General features: G+C 54.0%; 1 protein-coding gene across 1 annotated transcript; it reads left to right on the top strand.

Moving 5' to 3' along the window:
- The first annotated feature begins 1,631 nt into the window (after positions 1 to 1,631).
- On the top strand, positions 1,632 to 11,628 carry SH2D2A (SH2 domain containing 2A). The gene is made up of 8 exons (XM_086393402.1): positions 1,632 to 1,835; positions 2,485 to 2,639; positions 3,393 to 3,574; positions 4,314 to 4,403; positions 4,675 to 4,843; positions 8,070 to 8,219; positions 8,559 to 8,867; positions 10,532 to 11,628. The coding sequence occupies exons 1-8, from the start codon at positions 1,802 to 1,804 to the stop codon at positions 10,697 to 10,699; spliced, it is 1,257 nt and encodes a 418-aa protein (XP_086249528.1). The 5' UTR covers positions 1,632 to 1,801; the 3' UTR covers positions 10,700 to 11,628.
- Positions 11,629 to 16,657: the final 5,029 nt, after the last annotated feature.

Genomic DNA, 16,657 nt, shown 5'->3' with positions numbered 1-16,657 from the left:
GGATCTTACCTCAAGACGTCAAGAGGACGGAAATGATTTGCCAACAGGTTCCTAAGGGAGATCGGGATGGCTGGCACTACGAGAGCCCACCTCAGAGGCTCCTAATCTAGCCATGTGTGTGCATGTGTGTGTGTGTGTGTGTATACAGGGTTGGGACATCAGAAAAGGGGACTGAGCTGAGCTGTGGAGGATGAGCAGGGTTGAAGAAGTTGGGGAAAGGTATTTGTAGAAGAAGGACGAGCATGTTCAACTTCATGGAAGAAGGAAATGCGGTGGAGCAGTGGCTGTGTGGTTGGAGCGGAAGCTGGCTCAGGGGCTGCCAGCTAGGGTTTACCTAGCTGGAGTGTGCCAGACCCAGAGTACATGCTGCCTTGCACCCAAGAAGGACTCTGGAGTCCTGATTTAGCCTGCAGAGCTACTTCCCTAGCACCTCTGAGAAGTAAAGATGACCCCCAGCATCACTGCTGGCCCAGTCACACCCACACTCCAAGGCCTTGCCTCCTCCTGAGCTGCCTGATCCCTCTTCCCTTCCTTTAAAACCATTGCCTTTAGGAATTTCCTGGCGTCCCAGTGGCTGAGACTCTAAGCTCCCAATGCAGGAGGCCCCGGTTCCATCCTGGTCAGTGACCTAGATCCCACATGCCGCTCCAAAGAGTTTGCATGCCCCAACTCAAGATCCCATGTGCCGCAACAAAGACAATCCTGCATGCTATAGCTGAGACCTGGTGCAGCCAAATGAATAAATATTAAAACAGAACAAAACAAAAAAACCTGTTGCCTTAGCCTTGATCCCATCCTTTTTATGGGACTCTCAGCACCAAGAACAGTGCCTGGCACATACTCACGGACTGTTGGCCTAAATCACGGTGAAGTTAGTCAAAGATCTAGTTTTTAGTCTCAGTTCTGCCACGAACACCTGAGACACTGAAAGACCCAAGCCAAGGCACGTAACTTCTCTGAGCTTCAGTTTACCCATCTGGAAAATGGGGATAATGTTCCCCCATCTCCCCTTCATTAGTGAGGATCATAAGACAGAAACGGGACTGGTCCTCTAGGGTGGTAGGAGATGCAAGCCCACTGCAGATCAAGACATCAGCCTGGGAGTCATCAATAACAATTGCTGATAGTTTTGCTGTTAATAATGACCTACTTACTTGAAGGAAATCCCCTCTCCCTTTCTCCAGGATGGTTGGTCTTGTCCTAACCCAGTTCCATGACCTGCCTGAAGATAAAGCCAGGCTTCCTCCTCCATACCCCCTTGTCTCAGAGGTTTCCTAAGACCTCAGAAGGTCCTTCAAAAGTCTGACCCACATTCTTCCTGTTGCAGCTCTGCCCCCTCCCCTCCTCATGTAAGAGCAGAGTCCTGCGTATGAATCTTCGACGAGCCTGAGGCCCCATCACATTATAAGGCTTATTCTTCTGAAGTTGATGTTCCCACTGCCGCTGCCAATACAGAGCGAGAGACAAGAGAAAGGGTGAGGAAGGGAAGCCCCAGTCTGGAGTGAGGGCGTGGAGAAAGAATCAGGAGGGATGGAGATAAGACAGCAGCATACCCAGACACACAACGACACAAACACCACACCACCACCACCTCCAGCGCCTGGCTTCCGGGGGAGGGACAACTGTCTTACGGCTTTCCATGACGCGAGTCCTCCGCGAGGGCTAGGGCTGTGGGTGAGGCGACATTTCCTGCCCCAGGGGGCTGGGGTGAGAGGAGAGATGAGTTGCTGAGTATGCACACCTTTTGAGAGCCCATACACACACACACTGCTCCAGGGGCTCCTTTCTCAGGCTGCCCCCCATGGAGTTTCCCCTGGCCCAGATATGCCCCCAAGGTAAGTGTGAAGTTGGAGAACGTGGTGGGAGGGAACCTCAAGACCCCCACGACCCCTGCTCTACTCCCCTCTGGGCCTAAGCTCCCACCTCGGAGGTGAGGGGCCACAGCCTGGCCACACGCCTTGCCACACTCTGGCAAGGCTGACTGGCAGGAGGCCCACAGCCCCTGCTCCTCCACCTCGGGTGCCACTTCCACGCAGCCCTGAGGATAAAGGGGACAGGGTCTGCTGAGAGCTTCTTCGACAGGAGAGAGGAGGAAGCAGGAGAATGAAGTGGGGTGGGAGGCAGAGGACCCTGCTCCAGAAGAGGGGCCTTCACTGAAGCAATCTGCCTCCATTCCCGGATTCCGGAACTGCTGGGCCAGCTGGCTTCCCTGCGCTCCTCCCTGGGCCCAATTTCCCGGACAAGCGCCTCTGTCACCTCAGCCCTCTAGGCCTCCTGGGCTCCTTACTCCTCCTCCCTGAGAAACAATCTCCGCATCCCTCCTGCATTTCTCCTGCTGTCATGACTGTACCTATCCTTCAGGTTCCCCATGACTGGACTGCCGGGGCCGCAGGGGAAGTGGAGGGCCTGAGCCTGAGCCTGGGAGAGTGGTGGGAGGCAGAGAGAGACGCAGGCCCTGACCGAGAAACCTCTCTGTGCTAACAGGGAGCCGAGAAGCCCCGGCCATAACCTTCAGCACCTTCCAGCCCCTGGGCTTGAACCGCAGGAGCTGCCAGGGCCCGGGCTTGCTTCTGGGACCACGACTCCAGGCCCCTGAGGAAGCCTGGCCCAGCCCCAGGGGCCCAGCTGGCCAGGCTGTGGTGAGTGGAAATCTGCGGGGTGCAGTTCCCTTCTCTACTCCTGCCCTCCCCCGGGGGTGGGCTTGTAGGTGGACAGAGGCCAAAGCAGGAATGAGCAGGGGCTGCCGCCACGGCCGGGGGCCCAGAGGAAGGGCAAGGAGATGAGGAGCACCTCCTCCAGTTGCTGAATGGCCCACTGGCTTCTCCTCTGTCCCTGGGAAGCTCAGGGTGAGTCCACAAGTGATGGGTACAGTGGACTCCAGAAGTAGGCGTCCACAGCTCGGTCTTCGGCCTGCATTTGCCCATCCTCATCTCAGTCCTCCTCACCCATCCGTCAGTAGGAAACCCTCCCTGTGAACTAGCTCGGTCCCTCCTACTGTATGTAGGGCGAGCCCTTCCTCATTCTGGCCTCTGGTGCTCCCTTCACCCCTCAGGCCAGGGAATGTTTTCTGTCCATCTGGAAGGCCCCACTCCCATTTAAGCACAGTTTAACAGCTCACTGCTACTGGAATAAAGACCCACAGGACCCAGAGGGAAGTGGAAGGAAATTCCCTGGAAACAAAAACAGCTTGAGCTAAACAAGTCAGGCGTTGGGAAGGACTTTCTGGGAAACGATACCCTAAAAGAGGCAACTGGAACGGGGACAGGGAGCTTTCTCCACAAGTCGAAGAGCGAGTAGGTGTAAGGATAAGGAGGCAGCAGCTGCCTTAGAGTCAGAGGAAGGGCTACTGATCACGGCCACCTCTCCACTCCTTGAATTCTTCTCTCATGCAGGCACCTCTCCAGGCCCCAGCAGCTGCCTGCAATCCAAAGGATGTTGGGAAGGAGGAGGTGCCAAGGGAAGAAGCTCTGTTCCTACAGGCCGAGACTCGGGCTTGGTTCCAGAAGACCCAGGCCCATGAGCTCCTACAGCACGGGGTGGCCCCCATCTGGTTCCACGGTTTCATCACCCGGAGGTGAGTCACAGAGGAAGAAACAGGCTCAAAGCAGGGCAGGGGCCAGTCCTGGGTCCTGCCGTCAATCAGGAGTAGATTGAGGCTACAAGCCAGGTTATGACTCCTGGAGGTTCTGAGGCTACTTGCTAAGGCAGCTCTCCTGGGGAAGACCACCGAAGAGGCACAAGCCCAAAGCCCCTACCCCTCGCCTCCACTTTCCTCCTGTCTCTAAGGCTTCTAGTGCTCATTCTCCTCCTCGGCCTCCGTCTCTCTCCCTCCATGTCTCCCTCCATCTTTACCTCGGGCTTTCTCCAGCCCTCTTCTCTGTCTTCCCTCCCTTGCAGTTCCTCCCTTCTCCTCCACTTCTCAGCTTCACTTCTCCTATATCTATCTTTATGCTTACCTCCTCCATGCAACTTGTGACTTCTGAAGTCTAGAAATCTAATACCATCCCGGTTGCTGCTGCCACAGCGCTGACCCCCTGAACTCCCCACTCCAGGCTGCCCTTCCAGGATGGGGCCAGGAGGAGGATGCAGGGCTGGGAGGTCTCTTGAGTGGAACCCCTGGTCCGTGTCCACGCCCAGTCCCTGCAGCGCGAGTACTGGAGTACGGTGACCACATCCTCTCTCTCCCGCCTCCACCCTTCTCTGTCCACTTAAGCAGGCTTGGTTGGGCAGGGGTCCCCTATGAGAGCCGGGGAGACAGGAGGTGAGGCTGGAAAAGTCTGAGCAGCCCTCCGTGTCTTCTCCATCATCCTCAGAGAGGCCGAGAGGCTGCTGGAGACTAAGCCTCAGGGATGCTACTTGGTGCGTTTCAGCGAGAGCGCCGTGACCTTTGTGCTGACTTACAGGTGAGGGGCCGGCACTGCGCCGGGGGTGTGGGGGTGGGAGGCAACAAGGAGGCGGGACTTTGGGCTAATCAGGGGGCGGGACTTGGTGCTAAAGAACGTGTGAGGGGCAGAACTTCATGATGACCCCCAGCAGGGGCGGAGGGGTCTAAGCCCAGCCCCCAGGCTACTAAGGATGGGAGACCCCGCGCATTCGGGAGGATAGAGATCACGCCTCGTGCTGGTGTCCTGGCCAGAAAAAGGGAGCAGATCTGATCCTGCCTGGTGTCTCCAGGAGCCGGACTTGCTGCCGTCACTTCCTGCTGGCCCAGCTAGGGGACGGGCGCCACGTGGTGTTGGGCGAGGACAGCGCCCACGCGCGGCTGCAGGATCTACTGCTGCACTACACTGCGTGCCCGCTCAGCCCGTATGGGGAGACGCTTACCGAACCCCTCGCCCGCCAGGTACGCCATCCCCACCCCTGGCCCCGACACTGACCCTGACCCCGGGGACCCAGGCCAGGGCTCCCACCCCCACCCCACACAGCACTCAGGCAGCAGGACCTCGCCAGGCACTTTCCTATTCCCACGGAGGACGCAGACATCCCTTTTCCACACATCTCCGCTGGTTGCCCTTCCAGAAATATGCATGCTGGTGGAGGGGTCCTTGAGAAACCAGCTCAGTCACACAAAGACTGGAGGGACTGGGAGTGGTCAGCTAGGCCCAGAAGTCATTTGTTTTTGTGGTTTTATTTTGGCCTTGCTGCCCGGTTTGTGAGATCTTGGTTCCCAGACCAGGGATTGAAGTCTGCAGTGAAAGCGCCAAGTCCTAACCATTGGACCAGCAGGGAATTCCCGGGGCCATTTGTTTTTTAAATTAAGAGATATTTACCGAGACAAGACAGATGGGTGTCAAACCCACAAAACTTACTTACCAGCGGCAAAGACAAATAATAGGAATCAAGTGTGAGAGTGTGATGAGAGAGGAAATGCAGAGTGGTGTGCCATTGGGCTCGCATGGTGGGGAGCCATGTCAGACAGTGCCTCCCCCAGGACGTTCAGGCAGTTCTGAAGGCCCACTCTGTGCCAGTCATTGGTCTGGACACTGGGAAATAGCGCCAAACAAAATTGGCCCAAATGTCCCTACCTTCATGGAGCTTTCAGTCTAGTGACAGGAGACAGACAATGAATGCGTAATACAGATGACAAGCAGAGAATACAGAAACAAGGAGTGACGGAGTTGGGGTTATTTTACACAGGGACTTTAGGGAAGGCTACTCTGGTAAGAGGACATTTGAACAGAGGTCTGAATAAAGTGAGGGGGAAAGGCATGCAGATAACTAGAGAAAAAATTCTCGGTAGATGGCACAGCAGGTGCAAAGGCCCTAAGGTAGAAGGATCCTTGATGTGTGTGAATAAGAATAACAGCACTGAGGAAGCTAACATGAGCAGAGAGGCAGAAAATGAAATCACACGGGTGAAGGGCTGCCCGGTGGACTCTTGTAGGATTCGGGATTGTATTCTACATGAGATGCACTAGGCACTTACAAGCTAAAGAGTGACATGATCTGGAAGTTTGGAAGGGGCATAGATAATCAGATGGAGGCCACTACAATACTCCAGGAGAGAAGACAGCAGCCTGGACCATGTTGGTAGAGGTGAAGGGGTGGGGAGGTAGAACACTGGGTCTGTTTGAAAGGTGGACCTAAGAGGGTTTTTGCAGGATTGAGTGAGGGATGTTAAAAGATGGGGTTGTATTGACTGAGATGAGGAAGGCTACAAGAAGACTAGTCTGGGAGAGATGGGAGATCATGAGTTAGTTCAGTTTTGACATTCATGGTTTGAGACATTCATTCAGTATCCAAATGGAGATGTCAGTTAGGCAGTTGCAATAGATGGACTGGGATTTGAGGACAGAAGTCTAGTTTGGAAATCAACATTTGGGAGCCATCAGTATGTAGATGGATTGATTCTAAAGCCTTCAGGAGGAAAGAAATCTCAGGAATGAGCATAGATGGAAAAGAAAAGATACCAAGTCTCCAGCATTGAGAGTTTGCAGAAATGAGGGAGAACCTACAAAGAAAAACCACAAAGAAAATTGAGAAGGAGCAGCCAGAGAGAAAGGGGAAGAACCAGGAGTGTGATGCTCTAGACACCAAGCAAAAAAAAATCCATCAGGGAAGAGCAGATGCCAGAGGGTCTAGAATTAACCATTGGATTTGGCCAACAGAAGGTCATTGTTGACCTGGGCAAGAATAGTCTCCTGAAGCTTGGTTGGAATCCGTTCAAAGAAGTTGTTAAGGGACTGTGCCTAGCAATAACTACTGTATGGAATTTTGTGAGGAATAAGCAGAGACCTGAAGATTCCTAAGCAGTGGGAACAGGATGTAGGAAAGACTGGTGGACAGGGGAGCCAGCTGGAGTTGTGAGAACCAAGGGCACAGCTGTTAGAGACCAAGCTCTATGACCAGCCCTCAGAGGGTCTTGTCACTCACATTCTCTGGAGTTTGGGCTTTATCCTGGAGCAACGGGCAGCCATGGAAGGATTGCTAGAGGAACTTCTGCAGGTTCATTCTGCTCACGGAGTGGAGAATGGGTTGGCAGGGCAAGATAATGCAGGAGGAGGTGATGGACTTAGGAGGCCTGAACGGGATCAGCAGCTGTGGGCAGGGAGAACGTGGGCAGATGTGAAGATATTTAGGCAGTAGAAGGAGCAGGGCTTGTGCTCCATAAGATGTGGGGAGGAAGGGAGGGAGGTGTCCGGGTTGACTCCTAAGGTGCTGCTGTTTCAGCAGCAGGGTAGAGCTGCTTTTTTTTGGCTGTGCCAGGTCTTAGTTGCAACATGTTAGATCTAGTTCCCCGAATTAAACCCAGGTCTCCTGCATTAGGAGCGCAGAGTCTTAGCCACTGGACCACCAGGGAAGTCCCAGAGGTGCTACATTCATAAAGGGAATGCTAAGACCTCTTAGGGGGTTAGGGCAGGGAAAAAGAATTCTGATTTGAATCCATGCAGTAAGCGCCTGAACACCGTCAGATGGAGACATGCACTTGGCAGATTGCAGAAAAATTAGAAAAGCCCTATGGGCTGAGCCTCCCAAAACTATCACACATGTGGAGAACATTCGTGAACCCAGTGATAAATGCTGAGCTAAAAGCACACCTAACATGGGAAGGAACCCTATAAGGCTCATCTCCCCTGAGGCAGTGTCTCTGTCCCTAAAATATCTAGCTGTTAGCTGTATAATGTACTCCTCTTGCAGCTGCAGAAGTAAACATAGGCATGGAAGTCTTGGAGATCTATCCCCAAGCTGAAAAATTTTAGGCTAAAGACTTGTAAAGTCTGGTTGCAGTTTTACAACCAAATGTTGACTGGTCTGGGCCTGTGTTCCAGATGAAGTTAACTTAAATGCTAAATATAACCTGTGATCAGAGCAACTGTCCCACCTCCCAGTCTCCTTGCCATCTCCATGCCCTCTGCCTCACTTAGAAACCCAGCGCCACCCAAATTTCCCTGCTGCACCCCCACCCCGACATTCTCCACATGGACCAGATTATTTTGCCCTCCTTGGATCACCTGTCCACTCCCACCAGCCATCCCTCCGGCACCACATCCCCAAGGCCTCTTTCTTCTCTCCACCCGTCCCCACCCCGTTCTCCCCCTCTTCCCTTCCCCCCCCCCCCACCCCCGCAGACTCCTGAGCCCGCAGGACTGTCCCTAAGGACCGAAGAATCAGACTTTGGAAGCAAAAGCCAGGACTCACCGTTTCAGTATAGCCCGATTCTCAAAAAGGAGCGAAGTATAGCCCCCACGCAGAGAGATGGATCTGGGGAGCCAAAGCAGGTATGTGACCCAAAGCGCTGGGAGAGAAGGCGGGGTCTGAGGGAGGGGCGGAGCCGGGGGACGAAAAGGAGGGCGCGGCCTGTGTGAGGGGGCGGGGCCAGTGGGGTAGGAAGACGGCCTGCAGGGGGCGGAGGCTCAGCCTGGGTTCCAGCTCTGGCACTGCCTGGGTTAGGGTGACCCACTCTCTGCCTTGGCATCACTAACTCAGTGGACATGAGTTTCACCAAACTCTGGGAGATAGTGAAGGACAGGGAAACCTGGCGTGCTGCAGTCCACGGGGTCGCAAAGAGTCGCGACTGAACAACAACAATTCTCCTCCCTGCTCGCCTTCTCTCCTAGCCCTCCCAGTCGCCCAGGCCCAAGCCGCCCATCCCCGCCAAACCTCAGCTGCAGCCCGAAGTCTACACAAGCCCTGCTCCGAGACCTCGCCCAGCCCTGCCGCCCAAGCCCTCCAACCCCATCTACAACGAACCTGATGAACCCATCGACTTCTACGCCATGGGCCGTGGCAGCCCTGGGGAAGCCCCCAGCAACATTTATGCCGAGGTGGAGGTGAGGGAGCCTGATTCAAGGAGTGAGGACCCGCAGTGCATCCTCAGGCATGAAGTCCTACGGAAATGCCAGTCCAGGCCTGTCCTAGGCAGCCAGGTAAATGGGGGTGCAGGGAAAAGTGAGACCCCTAAGAAAGACTTCCTGAAAGCTAGATTGAGAGGGTGGAGAACGTGTTCAGACTGGATGTCTAGGTCAGGGTGAATGAAGGTCAGAGATGGGAAGAACAGAGCATTGATACTGCCAACAACCCTCTTCCAGGCCCCTCTGTATTTGGAGTTACTGAGACCTGCCTCCCCTGTGTCAAGTTCCCACCCTCTCCACTTCTCAGAGAAAGCAGAGGGCCCTGCAGGTCCCCTCGGCCTTCGCCCACCTGCGCCTGTGTCCCTCTCACCAGGCTGGCCCTCTTCAGAACCCCCTGAGATTGACCCCACCCTATGGCGGGGATTTTGGCCTCCACCTTGCCTCTCCTCCCCAGTCTGAACTTGGGCCTCTCTCATTCTGGCCCCCTCCCCTCAGCCTTGAGGGCCCTGCCTTCCTGAAGAAGAGCACCTGAAGATGAGATCAGGGGAACGGGTGCCTGCATGTCCCCTCCTGCACATGCCCCCTCTCCTGCAATCCTCACACCTGCCTGGTCTTCTCACTGATCAAGTGAGATCTTGTTTCTTTAGACTGTAGCTCCCACCCAGTCCCTCTGCCTCTGCCCCCTTCTTCCATTCCCCGTCCCAATGCTGGCACCTCAGGCTCCCCCTCAGCCCTTGTGCCTGCTCACACTTATCCACACCCCTGACTGCCATCCTAGAGCTGATGTCAGCAATCTACGTCTCTATGTGAATTTCTCTCCAGGCTTCTGCTTAGCTCCCCAACATCTCACAGCCTTCTGGACTCAGCACAGCCAAGTATCCTCACCTGCCTCCCCTGATTGTTCCCTCCTGTGTTCCCTCTCCCAGTTGGTATCTCATCCAACTATTCAAGCCGGGTTCACAGGGCTGCCTTGACATCTCCCCGCTCTTCACCCTCACTCCCCTATAAGTACTGATTCCTGCTGGGTCTTTTCCTAAATATATTTTTCCTTTCCTCAGTTTTAGCTCCCATCATCTCTCATCAGGACTTTCCAAGAGCTTCTTACGTGATCTCCTGGCCAACAATCTTGCCACTTCTGATCCACTGCTCCAAGAAAGTCAGAATGGTCTTTCTAAAACAGCTACCAGGCCCACAAAGCTCTCCATAATCAGGTGGGGTGGGGAGCCACCCCCTTGGTCTTACTACCAGCTACACCATCCACCCTGAACTGGTCACATTTCTCCAAACTCATCAAGTGATTTCAAACCTTCCAAGGTTTTACACACGCCATTCCCTCTGCCTATAGCTACTTCCTACAAACGTACCTTCCTACTGCCCAGCAACCTTCTAATCCTCCTCCAGCTTGCCCACCCTTCCCCGCTTCTGCAAAGACTTCCCAGACCTCACCACAGAAGCTTTCTACATACCTGTCACGTCATTGATTGTTGATACCCATCCCCCCCTCCCCCAGCAGAGTATTAGCTCCCTGAGGGCAGGGATGGGACTTGTTCATCTCGTTTCCAGAGCACCAGGCACAGTGCCTGGCAAACAGCAGGTGTTCAGGAAATGTTTGTTGAATGGATGAGAGAGGTTTAGACTTCCTCTTTGCAGACCAATTTCTGTTAAGATCAGAGGCTGCAGGTTAAGTCTAGGAGGCAGAAGGTAGAGGGTATGACCTGGGACCATCCTTCTCTCCACAGAATCCAGGTGGCCAACAACTGCATTCTGAGAACTCCGTGGCTGAACAAGGCCGTACTGTGCCCCACCAGCCCCTACCCCGCTGGGGGCACACTCTCCCCCACAACCTTTCTAGACAAGTGCTTCAGGACAGAGGACAGGCATGGCTCCCCCTGGGGCCTCCTCAGTAGCTGGTCTGAGCTGGGGAAGGATAACTTGGAACAGCGGGTCCAGAGACCTTCACACATACCCAGCCATCCTTCTCAGGAAATGTGAATGGAACAAACTGTAAGTGATCAAAGCTGGAAAGGACCTCAGCCATCATCTATTGCAAAGACGGCGAAAAAGTGTCACCTTGGATGCCAACTCCAATCCATTGATTGTGGCTGCCTAGAGCACTGCTTTGGAAAGGATGCTAAGGTCATATCTGAACTCAGCAGAAAAGAACGCCGTGATTGATTAGTGATGTCTGCCATGGGTGAGAGAAGAGGCGCAGCACCTCCTTTGCCCTTACTGATCAAGTCCAACTCCAGCTTTGTTTTTAGAAACAAACCCAGAGAGGGATGGTGGCTTAGTCAAGGTCAAGGACTAGAACCCAGGCTTCCTGATTCTTCTGTTTAGTGCTCTGTTCTGTACCCCACTCTACTAACTCTTCTCCATGGGAAATGTCTGAGATTTCCTCAGATAAGAAATCTGGCTGCTTTCCAGAGTTCTGCTGCATGGGGGCCTGGGTGCTGGTTCCCTTCCTCCAGATCCCAGCTTAGCCCTGTTCCCCTAACTGGTCTGGGCCCACACAAAGAAACCTGGAGGCAGGAGGAGCAAATGTGGGGTCTGCTTCCTTTCAGGGACATACCCTCTGGTTCCCTCCCAAGAATCTCCAAGAATCCAGTGGCCCAGTGCTTGCCTCTAAGGAAGAGGGCTAGGAGGGCCCTGCTGCCTCCCACTGCCCTGGTTGCCCCTCCTGGAGTCTGATTTCCTTGGCCCTCAAGCCTTTGAGTCTGGGCCCTGGTCCAGTGCTGCTGCTGTCTGAGGGATGGTTTGGCGAGAACAGATGTTAGAACTTGTTTGTTGATTCTTGTCTGGCTAATAAATCATCACCAACCACCTCCCCCAACAGGGATTCAAGTACTCCAGGCTCCTTCTGTTCTGACACTCTTATATTGTGGAAGGCAAGTTGTCAAACGGCCATCGCAATCGGGGGGCGAACGTCCGGTGGTTGAAAGATACCTGGGCAAGGGTCACAGATCTATGGGCTGGGGGTGGGAAGACACCAAGCAAGGGACACAGACTGCTCTCTGAAAAGTATTCCTTCCCTAACGGGTGGGCTAGGCAGCTAGCCAGGGGCAGAGGGGTGACTACATCGCCTGGGGGCTGCCAGGCAAGAAAGAGGGGCAGGGAGGGGAGTGGTTGAAAGGTAGCCCCCACATCTCCTTCTTCAACCCCCTGCCAAGCACAGGACTGGAAGGGGGAGGGGGCATTCTTAACCTTTGTGTGTGAGCCCCTTAGAAGGATAGGGGGCCCCTTTGCAGCGGCTACCCGCTCCTGGGCTTAGGCCTCCCCCGTTCCTCTTATGAGGCTTCCTCTTCTCTCCCAGACCCACTTCAGGGCCTCTCGCCCCTGTGGCCAAGCTCCATACTCTAAGCTTCAACCACCTAGAAGAATCTGTCTTGGGTTGTCTTTTTGTCTCAGATGGGGGACTCTCTGAGGCAGGGCTGTGTCTGCCCCTGGATCGCCCTGAGGACTCAGAGCAGAGACTGCCCCCCACCCCCACCCCGGGAACCACTCACAAGGCTTCTGGTACTCCTGTGATCCCACCCTGTTCTTACCCTCATTTCTAGGACAGTTCAGTCAAGACTCTCAGTGTCCATCAGGGTCTCTCTCCCTCCCAAGGGCCGCTGTGAACTTGCCAGAATCACAGAAGTCCCCCAGACCCCTCCCTGAGGACACATTCCCTAGGTCTAGGTGCTGCCACCACCATGCCACCCCCAGCCTGGGGCAGGGCCAGCCCCAGTGACTAGTGAATTCCCCTCCTTTCCACTCAGTGCTAATCAGCTCAAGGAGAAATACAGTTGCTGAGTCAACAGAGTGGGGTTCCACTTCCTTCTGTCTATAGGTCTAAACTCCCTCCTGAGCAAGAGAAGAGGTGGGAGGGAAAACGGGGTGGGCGGGGGTGGGGGGAAGGTGGGGGGTGTGGAGGGGAGGGGAGGGGAGCAGATGGCTTTGGGGAGAGGCTCAAAGTGCAAGAAAGGTCTTAGACTCAGGGAGTCACCTGGTGGCTGATTCCTTGTGGCAGCAGAGGAGGTAGAAAAAGGAGAGGCTTGCTGTATAGCAAGAGCCGGGAATCAAAGTCAGCAGATGAGATTTCCTTAGACTTCATGACAGAACAGGATGGGCAGGCTTGGGGAGGGGACAGGAATGCCTAGTGACCCACTCAGTGTCTCTGAAGGAGCAGAGCCTGCTTTAGGAAGGGGTGAGTGCTCCTCTCCGCTAGGGGCAGCTCAGCAGCGCGGGTGGGGAGACCCTGACCACCAGCATTGCCAGGTTTCTGCCCTGCTTCTTTGCTAACACACTGCCCAACCTTTAACAGGGAAGCTTTTTTCTGCGCCACTGTTCCCTACATTCCTTTGAAATGGAAGGAATGTCATATTTGCCTATGGGGCTGCTGTACTGATCAGATGAGACCAGGCAAGCAAGGGGCTTGGCAGAGCAGGACTGTGGGGTTAGAAGGGACTTCGAATCCTTTGTGACTGACTTTTTGGTTCAACCAAATGAGAAAATGAGTTCTAGAGAGGGGAAATGACAGGGAACTGGAGGTAGTCAGGGCGGATCTTGTCATCCCAAGCACTTGCTTCCCCTTACACCGTAGGGCCTCTCCCAGGCCCTAGGATAAGGCCCGGGTCCTCTCCAGGGCTCCAGCTGCAGGCCCAGCCTTGATGACGCAGGCAGTGCAGCCTCCCTTCTCCCCGCTCCCCACAGCCATGGGCACCTCCACACCATCCTGCTGATTTCACTCCCTCGGAGGCCCAGGGCTACAGTGAGACCTCAGATGGAGAAGCTGAGTAACATACAGGAAAGGGAGCCTCGCAATTGTGCTGGGCAGGTTACTCTGCCCCAGTAGGGACCACTCGGGCCAGGAGGGGAAGGGCATTTCCCAGCTGACTCAATCTCCCCATGGTTATTCCATCCTGCCAGCCTCCTCTAGACAGGGCTCCCTCGGGCTCAAAACCCTCTTATATCAGAGAGGAGTCTCCTCCCCTGAGCCCCACATCCCCTTCAGAGCCCGCAGAAGGCCCTGTGGCAAGTGAAGTTTCCAGCTTTGTCCTCTGGTTCCAGTCCCTTGAGCACCATCGCCTCCGCTGATGCCTTTTTTTTTTTTCCAGGCCTTGTCTCCCTTAAGCTGTCCCCTTTATCAGGTCAGCTCCCTCAGCTAATGTAGTAGACAGTCTCAGTAAGGTGCCCTGTAACTCTGGCTCAGGGGACCAAGGGCAGGGGCAGGGGGCTGAACGATGTTAACCCCCCAACCCTAGCTATCCTAATTCTACAGCATGAACCCACTTAAGGAGGGCTAGGGGCAGTTACCACTTAGGCTCTACCCCTCAGCTACCCCTACTGGACTTAGAACATCTGCCCCACCTGAAATGAAGCTGAGCAGAGGAAGAGGGGGTACAAAAAAGGTTGGGAGCAGGCAGCAGAGCATTCTACCACCCTGCTTCTGCTGCTGCTAAGTTGCTTCAGTCGTGTCTGACTCCGTGCGACCCCACAGACGGCAGCCCACCAGGCTCCCCCGTCCCTGGGATTCTCCAGGCAAGAACACTGGAGTGGGTTGCCATTGTCTTCTCCAATGCATGAAAGTGAAAAGTGAAAGTGAAGTCGCTCAGTCATGTCCGACTCTTCGTGAACCCATGGACTGCAGCCTACCAGGCTCCCCCATCCATGGGATTTTCCAGGCAAGAGTACTGGAGTGGGGTGCCATTGCCTTCTCCATCTACCACCCTGCCACCCCTCAAAACTTCAGCCATCCCTTCAAAAGACTTTGGCTTCCTGGTCAGTAAGTTCAGCACCCAGCTGGAACAAAGATGTGGCAGGGTTCCTGCCCAGGGGTCAGAGCATTGGGGTAGGAGCTGAAATGCCCTCTTCTGTGACAGCTGAGCCATCTCCGTGTAGTTCCTAAGTCTGCTCCTGTGGATCCCAGCTTCCTGGTCAACTTGGGCTTTGCCCCAGGCCCATCCAACACCTTGCTGGGCCATTTGAATCCATTTCTGACCAGCAGCTCCACCACCCTTCCCCCCACCGCAGTCCCTCGGCTGTTGCTGCCATGCCAATTTTAGCCAAGTTATCCCTCTTGCCTCCTTTGGTCTCCCTCATCCCTGTCTTCTCTTTCCTATTTATGACGACTTGAGGTTATTACCTCAGGAAGCCCTCCCAAATAGAGTCTGTCCATTTTCTAACTTTTATTTCTCTCGGTGACCAGGAAATTCCAACCATCAAGTAAAATGTCATCTTATAGTAGGAATAAAAAGTCACTTGGAACTTCCCTGGTGGTAGGTATTCTGTGCTTCTACTGCAGGGGGCATGGGTTCAATCCCTGGTCGGGGAACTAGGATCCCCCATGCTGCTCTGCAGTTTAAAAAATAAAAAGGTTTACTACTTGTGGAGAACCAAAGGAGATGGGACACAGGAGGATGCTGAAAGACGTCTAGCTTAAATCTGTCCATTTGCAGAAGACACCAGGACTCTCCCTACCCACATGCCTCACCTCCCAACCCAGAGCACTGCCAGGTCCGTCATGACACAGCCCCTAAAGTGACAAAGTTGAACCACTGAATCCCAGGAGTATGGCAACTCGGGAAGGAGTGTGGCAACCCCATCTACAGAGCCCTGGATACAGGAAGAGCAGCTGACTCCTTGGGACCTCAGCCTTTGGGGCCCTGCTGAGCCTACCTCACCACCTCACTTCATTGTGACACCCCAGGGGTGACCTTAGTCCTCAGTGCCTCTGTGGATGGTGGGAGTGGTGGTACCGGCTGAAGGTTCCTTGCTGAAGGCTGGCTGGATGCAGTGACTTGGACAACTCCTGCCTGCGTGTCCCTGTGGGATGCAGGAGCCCTGTCTGGCTCCAACCCGAAGTAGGTCAGATTTCAGATAAGCGGGTGGTTTTCCTGTAAGTGATGAAACCCTCCTCTGTACTTAATGAGAAACAGACTCCTCAACTTACCCCAGCTCACAAGACCTGGTGAGATTCCTCACTTCCTTCTCATCCCCAAGTCCCTACCACACACTTCAAAACTGCCCCTCGGGTCTCAGCCTTCCTCTCTGTCACCAGGACTGTCAAACACCAATTTCTCCCAGTGTTTTTCCTGTCCAGAACCTGCATCTTCATTCAGTCAGCGTTCCTTGCCTGGCATCCAAGGCCTTTCTTTCCACAGGAGTTTAACACTCCGTTCCTGCGTGAGGTCACTGCAATTAAGTCCTACTGAAGTTCCAAGTCCCCTCAGTGTCTACAGTAGGATGTGCTTGCTGCTTTGTGACCAATATTCAGTATCTTCCATCTCTATCTGAACCATGCTCTGAGGAGGAGGAATCATGACACTATCTTGAGGCTTGTGGGCACCTTGGTGCCCTACAACCAACTCAAGTCCACAGACCCTGCCACCTCCCTCCCTCATCCACCACCTTCCCCCAACCTACCCCATCCGCTCAAGCAAAAAGCTCAGAGTCCCAAGGGAGGCTTCAAGGATATCCGTCTAGCCCCCAATCTCCGTGCAAAGCTTCCAAACCAGTCCAGGCCAATAACAACCAGTAAAAATTTGAGTCATCTTTAGGGACAGGCATTTCACTACTTTTTCATGTCCAACAACTCTTTCACATCCCAGAAACAATCTCCTTGACTTCAAGATACCTGAGATCAGCAATACTTTCCATATTTGGGGTCACAGGCCCCTGTCCCAAACAAAACTGTACATACACTTCCTAGAGTCTTCAGTGGCCAGGACCCCAGTTAAGATGGTCAGAACTCAGAAAAAATACAAAGTAATCACAAGATAGCTCACAACAGTTTGGAGGCTGCTTTACCCAAGGTAAAAACTAAGATATAAGGACAGGACAACAAAAAAGAAGCGTCCAAACAAAAAAAAAAAAAAAAAGAGAGA

This window comes from Bos grunniens, chromosome 3 (assembly GCF_055505025.1).
Source record: "Bos grunniens cultivar Pamir isolate PY7600 chromosome 3, Bosgru_T2T1.0, whole genome shotgun sequence".
In the NCBI taxonomy this organism is placed as follows: Eukaryota; Metazoa; Chordata; class Mammalia; order Artiodactyla; family Bovidae; genus Bos; species Bos grunniens.
The sequence above is the reverse complement of the archived record's forward strand: the minus strand, read 5'-3'. Positions and strand labels throughout refer to the sequence as shown.

Excerpts from the sequence above, each read along its gene's own strand:
- SH2D2A (XM_086393402.1), top strand. The coding sequence starts at position 1,802 with ATGGAGTTTCCCCTGGCCCAGATATGCCCCCAAG. Across the intron at positions 2,640-3,392 it reads GCCCAGCTGGCCAGGCTGTG|GCACCTCTCCAGGCCCCAGC; the intron begins GTGAGTGGAAAT and ends TCTCTCATGCAG. Across the intron at positions 8,868-10,531 it reads GGCCTGTCCTAGGCAGCCAG|AATCCAGGTGGCCAACAACT; the intron begins GTAAATGGGGGT and ends TTCTCTCCACAG.